Source organism: Merops nubicus, unplaced genomic scaffold, assembly GCF_000691845.1.
Source record: "Merops nubicus isolate BGI_N331 unplaced genomic scaffold, ASM69184v1 scaffold40327, whole genome shotgun sequence".
NCBI classification, from domain to species: domain Eukaryota; kingdom Metazoa; phylum Chordata; class Aves; order Coraciiformes; family Meropidae; genus Merops; species Merops nubicus.
In genome coordinates, this window is record NW_008620352.1 from 1 (window position 1) to 7283 (window position 7283).

At 45.1% G+C, this 7283-nt stretch overlaps 1 protein-coding gene across 1 annotated transcript in view; it reads left to right on the forward strand.

Moving 5' to 3' along the window:
• Positions 1 to 1779: 1779 nt before the first annotated feature.
• The window catches only part of DACT1 (dishevelled-binding antagonist of beta-catenin 1), a gene marked incomplete at its 5' end in the record, with an annotated part of 6063 nt that continues 559 nt past the window's right edge, over positions 1780 to 7283 (forward strand). The window contains 3 exons of the mRNA XM_008944090.1: positions 1780 to 1912; positions 3543 to 3698; positions 6032 to 7281. Coding sequence (XP_008942338.1) covers positions 1780 to 1912; positions 3543 to 3698; positions 6032 to 7281 — 1539 coding nt within the window. The remainder of the gene's footprint in view (positions 1913 to 3542; positions 3699 to 6031; positions 7282 to 7283) is intronic.

A 7283-nucleotide genomic window follows, 5' to 3' on the forward strand; every position in this document is an offset into this window, starting at 1 on the left:
GGCAACGGCAGCGCCTCTCTCGCCTTGAATGGAAGTTGGGAGCGAGCTCCTGGGTCTCTACCCCACGAGGAGGTAACGAGCGCTCGGCACGGGCAGGATCGGGGCCCTTAAAATAAGGGATGCTTTTGTTGAAGGACGCGCTTTGTAGCTGGTGTGGGAAGAGATGGAGGGCGGCATGAAGCTGCAGATCATTTTTCAATGAAAATAGCGTACAGCTGTGCCTGGCGGTCTTTGTGCACGGCTCAGCATTTGCTTTCACCCAGGGAGAAGTTGGATTGTGTGATTTATTTGCCTGATTTTTTCTTTTTCCCCAAACCTCCTTCCTCCCCACCCCCCAACCCCTCCGCTTTTTTTTTTGTTTTGTTTTTCTCATTAGCCTTTTTATTTAGTTAATTTAGGATGATTTCGTTCTTTAAAAGATTAAAATAAATTCTTTTGCCGTTGAGAAGGGGCTGCCTGCCGAAGAGCTGTAGTGAAGGATCAGGGAATCGTTACTCAAAGGGGAAAAAAAAAAAGGAGGGGGGATTTGTGGTAGCAGTTTAATTTGTGCACTTGACATTGCAGATTGGAACCAGATGCGGTGCTAGCTGGGGGCGGGGGGACGCTGGTGGCAGTAGGTGGCGCAGGGAGTCATCGCTTGAACCCGTCACCTCTACCAGCCGGGCTCCCAGCCAGCTCTGGCTCCCCTCAGAAATGTGGGAGAAGACCTGGGATCGCCCCTTTGGTTCTCCAAGGATGGTGTTGCATGCCAGCACATCTTCAAACACCCTCACTAACACCATTGGCATTTTCTTTCCCTTTGCCCGAGGACTGGCCCACCCCAGAGGAAAGGTTGTCCTGGATTTAATGGGTTTAGAAGTAGTCCAGTTAGGGGCATCAGAACTCGTTGCTCTGAGTCTATCAGAGCACCAGAGATAAACCTCCTCCTGCCTCCTTCACTTTCCCCAAAGCCAGAACAGTTAAAGGGTATGAAGCTGAGCAGATGATGGATAAGCAACATTATAATACATGCAGGGAAACTGATTGCGTTGACCGTGGGTTAATGAGTGCCTTACAAAATCATTTCTTACTGCTTATTTTATGCCATCAAATTGCCTTCATAAATAGCCTTAAAATTCATCTCACAGCAATTTCATGCGGTTATAACGGCAGAAGAGGAAGAATTACTCTGCCTTCGTGCTGCACTGCCAAACTAATAAAAGGGCTGTGATCCCAGCCCTGGGAATCTTGCTGTCTATATGGTGGACTGTAAGCTCATTGTGTGGAGCAGAATAAGGTGGTTCCCACGCTACGGGCGCTTGTTGGCAGAGCTGTTTTGTCCCACTGTGAACAGATGTGATCCTGCACTAACATCACCATGGTGGTGAATGTCCCCTACTACACTGGCAAAGCTGTCCTTTCACCAAAGTAGCCTGTTTCACAAGCACAGGTCTGGTTTGGCCACATCATATGAGGCAGCTTTGTTGTTAAAGCTGTGGTCCTGCGAGAGAGCACTTTGCCAACATAGTATGTTGGGTTTCCTGAATTGTGGAGCATGCTCTTTAGGTAGAATGGGCTAGAAGAGGCTGGAATGAAGTGTCTGCATAATGACCCAGTTAAGTAGTTATCCAGAGCTTCTATCTAGTATTTCAGGGCTTTGTCCTGTTTTGGCTTTTATATAAAAGAATACTGGCAAGGTATTTCCACTGTGCTCAGATGGAGAAGGCTGATTGTCTTTGGAAGCCCCTTCATGTCTGTCTCACAGAAGGAGCTGATGTTGGTTGTCTTCATGTTTTCCAGAACTGCTTGAGGAGGAGGGACGCCGGCCTGTTAAATCAGTTACAAGAGCTAGATAAGCAAATAAGTGATCTCCGCCTGGATGTGGAGAAAACAACAGAGGAACACCTTGAGACAGACAGTCGTCCAAGTTCAGGTAAGGCCAATATTCAGCAAAATGGAGCCTCCCTTGGTACCTGGAATTCAACTGCCTGTAGTTTTCAGTGCTACAACAGTAAATATCTATAGCACGTTCACACTCTGATAATTAATGCCTACTAGCAAAGTTCACCTACCACTGGAAAGGCTGCTGTTTGTAGACAACACACTCAGAGAAGCATTTCAAGCTTAATTAGGTTTTTAGTGTTCAAGGCTTCTTTTTTTTTTTTTTTTTTTCTCAAGGCCACCCACAAATTAGTTCAAAAAGTTCTAATTCTTCTGTATATTAGGAAGGAGGCTGCAGGAAAAATGGTGAAAGGAAGGAGCACCAGCAGGAGGAAATGTCATAATTGAGTTTTTACAGCCAGAAGGGAACACTGAATCAAACAATTTTATCCCCCATATATTGAATTTTATCCCGTTCTAACTGTGTTGAAGCCAGTAAGTGGTATTTAACTATGGGGAACCTTTCCTAGAGGCATCTAGACTTCTGCCGAAGACACTAAAAAGTGGAGAATTCACCAACTTGCAATGGTAAAACCACTGCTAATTTCTAATCTGAATTTGACTTGTTCCATCATTGTGGTTTGGGTTTTCTTTTTTTTTTTTTAGTATGCTTTTCTCCCATGGACTAAAGTCTTTCCTAGTCTTTTTCTCCTCTTGGAGGTGCTATACAGTATAATTCCTGACTTTTTTTGATGAGCAAAACAGGTCAAGTTCATTAAGTCATTTGTTTCAAGGCATTTTTCCAAGCTCTTAAATAGCTTTATGGCCCCTTTCCAGTTTTCTAGCTTTGTTTTAAGTGTGCTGGAGTCGAGGACTAGGCATACTGTTCCAGTGTCTTTCTTACCAGTGCTGTATAGACTGCTGAAGTCATTTCCCTACTGCTATTCATTAGTCTCTTTGCACATCCAACAATCTCATTAGCTTTTTTTGCCATATCATTAAGCTTGATTGAGCTGCTTTTCCATGCTGACTAAGTCCTTTTCAGGATTATTGTTTTCCAGGATGCATCCCTGTTCTGTAGACATGCCCTGCATTCCTCCTTCCTAAATTTAAATCTTGATTATAATATGTAATTTTTTTTTCTTGAATAGACCTAGTTTACCAAAAAATAAATTTTTCTGTGTCTGTATATTTACCATTTTCCTTCTTTCACGCTATCCACTATTTATCTCCAGAACTTTGATGAAAATAATGGATAGCACTGGGCCTAGCACTTGGTAAAAATTTTGTAGTCCAGTAATAAATAGCTGGAGAGTTTGACTTATTGAAGTATAATACATTAATAAATGAATGCTGTGTCAAACAGCCTGGAATCTTCTTGCTAAAATCTAAAAACCCCTGTAAAGAATAAAACCCGAATCCCTGGAAAGGTTAAAGGTAAGTTCAACATTTCATATGCTGAGTAAAGTTCAGCTTAAGTGCTTTACTTCTAAACAGAATCCTTCATAGCAATAAGGATATTACTAAACTGTGCACTCTTTTTTGGATGACTGAATGAAATCCCTTAACTAGCTGCAGTAGAGTAAGCCAATGTAAACATGACTTTGACTGCCTTTCTAGGGACAGAAATGGTAACTCTGTGTAGACATAACTAATATAAATCCACACTCTTATTTTTATAGGGTTTTATGAGCTGAGTGATGGAGCTTCTGGATCGCTCTCCAATTCATCTAACTCTGTCTTCAGTGAGTGTTTATCCAGTTGCCATTCTAGCACTTGCTTTTGCAGCCCTTTGGAGGCAACACTGAATATCTCAGATGGACGCCCTAAATCTGCAGGTATAGTAAAAGCAGGTCGAATACATCATACTCCAGGAGGTGGCTTTGGCTTTGGAAATACTGCCTCAGGAGTATCTGGGTTGGATTAACCCGTCTTCCTTTCATTTGATGTATTGTGCTCTGAAAAGATTCCAGTGCCTATCACGTACATGTGTCACAAGGCAGGATGGTTTCTCCTCCACTGCTCCAGCCTTACATGTGACTGTCACTCTAAACACATGAATGCAATGGGAAAATATCACAGCTGCTCTATCCAGTAGAGGGCAGTGGTACCTACACACACAAACACATTAGTCGGCTAATTTCTCATGGTTTCCTTTAGAAAAGCTTTCTTACTGAACAGCAGTAATGAAAGATACCTCAACAGCCATGTCCTCGTTAAAGTGATAGAGCAAGGAGCTAGCTACAGGTTTTGGGAGGCTAGAATGAACATCATGGTTTGTAGAAGTCATTTTGTCAGTTCTGGTGCTCCTCGACCCCAGGTGACCATGCTGAGGTGTGTCCTGCGTTTATAGAGTGTATACAAATAGACATCGTGAACAAGGAGGAAGTATTTTGTCTCTTTGGCAGAGAGCTGTGGAGTTTCCTTTGACAGTAGGCTGAAGTTTCAAGCCTTAATGTGTGGGATGGTGAAATAAGAAGGCTTCCTCTGTCTGATGTCCAGAAAGTACACGAGTAGCACTGTAGTGGTCAAGCATTATTGGTTGCAAACATGCTCATGCTAGAGCCTTAGTTTGTTCTGTGTTGTGGAGGATGCTTCTAACCATAGTATTTCCAATTCCCAATTTAGGGTTAATTTATAGTGATTTTTTTTTGTGTGAATCAAGAATGAAATAATTCAAATTCTTCTAACTCTGAAGTGGGAAAACAGCCTTGGATACATTCATTCTGAGGTGCTGCAAAGTCCTCTAAGTTATCCTCTGAGCAGCTTGAGGTGATTTACTGCTCCCTGATGTAATGTGTATGTGAGCTTCATAGGCTATACAGAAACAGAAAAACATACACAAGGATTTCCAGCAGATTCATTCATTGCTGATTTTTTTTCTGTGTACATCACAAGAACCTGCCTCATTAATCAAACTGTCTCACTTGTGAGATGAAATGTCACAGACTGGCACGTTGCAAAGAAGTCTTTTTGACAATGATTCCTGACTGACATAGAATTTAGGAAATGTGGGAAAACTGTGAGGTGATCTGGAGGAAGTTCCTGCCCCTAACTTCCCTGTTCTTCCTCTGCTGCCCACACAGGCACATCATCTGTATCAGCTAATTTCATCAAAGTCTCTGAGACCTCTTTTGAAATAAGCTTTAGATAAGTGATGAGCACTGAGCATTCTAATCTGAGTACCCTGGCTGAAGTTTCTAGCCCAAGGGTAGAAAACAGGACTGACAATGATCTGGAAGGATCATTTAGATTGTGCCCCTACCCAAGAAGACAAGGGCAACATAAGCTTAAGAAAATAATAATCTTAGGTGCTTGGATTGAAGACATGCTCCTAAGGTCCCATCCCTCCTAAGTAAGTGACTTAGCCATTAAATCTGACTCATGCATCTTGAAATGCACTGGATTTCTCTTACAGAACGCTTTTGCAGAGCCAAGGCCAGGATGTCAGCTGGATTGACCTGCACTCCTTGTACTCATGTGGCAAGATCAGCCTCCTTCCCATTCTTTAACCCTTTATTTCTCAAAAGGAGCATCTGTTATTAGCATTGTTATAATTATAAAATAATGATGATAATAATAGTAGTAATGGTAATAATAACACCACCAATATTAAATCTGGATTTTTTTTTTCTGCCTCAAGATGGGCTTGAAAAAATATGGAAGTGAAATTTGTCAACAACCTAAAAGAACTCCTTGGTCTCTTGTCTATGTTTTTATGCTTCTCTTTGGATTTAGTGAAGTAAAATGTAAAATTCACACATACTGAGGCCTGCAGTGAGCTTTACAGGTGGCTGTGTAACATATAAAGATAAGAGACCTTTACAGACTCCTGGATGGCTTGGATGTGAAATAGGAAGCTCTTAGCAACCTCAGCACAGGTCTGAAACCAATGTAAATGTTCTCATTAGGGCTGAGATTTTAATTTTGTTAACCACATAGTCACATTGAGGCAAATCCTACATAGATGCAGTTACAAAGAGACCCCAAGTAGAGCAGTGCTGCTTGACTGGCATCCCTGGTTGCAAGGTTTCTACTGTCTGAACAAGGCTGCCGTGGTACAAACACTGCATCGAAGGCATAGCTGGGTCCCGTGTCCTTGATGGCACGTGAGAAACGTGGCAGTACGGTCCCTGGCAGGCTCTCTAAACTCTTCTAAAATGCCTTTCAGATCTCATAGGCTGGATGGACTATAATAAGGAAGGCCAGCATGAGGACCAGCCCGCAGGCTCTGTCTGTCGCTCTTTGTCCACACCGCACTCAAATTCCCTCGATGTCGTTGCAGATGTACACCCAAAGTACCAGTGTGATCTGGTGTCTAAAAACGGGAGCGACGTCTACCGGTACCCCAGCCCACTCCACGCGGTAGCTGTGCAGAGTCCCATGTTCCTTCTCCCCGTGACTGAAAACCCCCAGCGAGAAGAGGAGAGGCTTGGTTGCAATATTAACGACGTTTGCACCGGATCTGAAATGGACTCGGGGAAATCCACCAGCGCCTTCCTCCCGCAGAGCTCCTGGCCAGCGCCGTGCCCCTCCACCAGCAAGAGGATAGACAGTTACATCTTAAGCTTGGTTCAGAGAAAGACTCACGCGGTAAGGACTAACAAACCGAGGACGAGTCTCAACGCCGATCCCACCAAAGGGATCTTGAGGCATGGCAGCATGTGTGTCAGGCAGCCTGCGGGGGTGGTGGCTCATGGCAACATCGTTAACTTGAAGAACTCCAAGCAAGCGTGCTTGCCTTCTGGTGGGAGCGCCGCTCTGGACCACGCAGCACCCTCCCCGTTAAAGCAGAGGCCGAGGGAGCCGGCTGGTGAGCAGCTGGAGAGCAGGAAGGCACCTTTGCCAGGGGTTTTCCCACCCGGTGCGACAAGCGAGCTTCAGAGCAAGCACCTGCCCCGGGGCGTCAAACCGGCACCCCTGGAGGTCAACCGCAACGCCGTGGCCACGGTGGGGGACGTCCCCAAGGAGAACGGCCAACTCTTTGCTGCGTCTCCCAAAGAGAGCCCGGGGAAGCCCGCGGTGCTGCAGCCAGAGACCAGGGTCAGCCAGCCTCCCAAAAAAAAGGCAGCTCGCTCCTCGTCACCCGCCGTCGAGGAGAGGCCCGCGCTGGATTTCAAAAGCGAGGGCTCTTCCTCCCAGAGCCTGGACGATGGGTTGCTGGTGAACGCCCAGTACATACCGGCCCAGCAGCAAAGTGTGAAGCTTCACAAAGGCACCCGAAACGTCAAGATTTTGAAAAGCTCTGCCCTGAAACACCGGCCCCACTTTGCCAACGGGCTGGAAAACGGTTCACAGACCTTGCGGGAGAAAGCCAAGCCAGCCGGCAAGAAGTGCCGCTTTCCTGAGGAGCTGGATACAAATAAGAAACTGAAAAAACCCTCCTCCCGGGGCAAGAGAGGCAGCGGCTCGCAGCCGGAGTC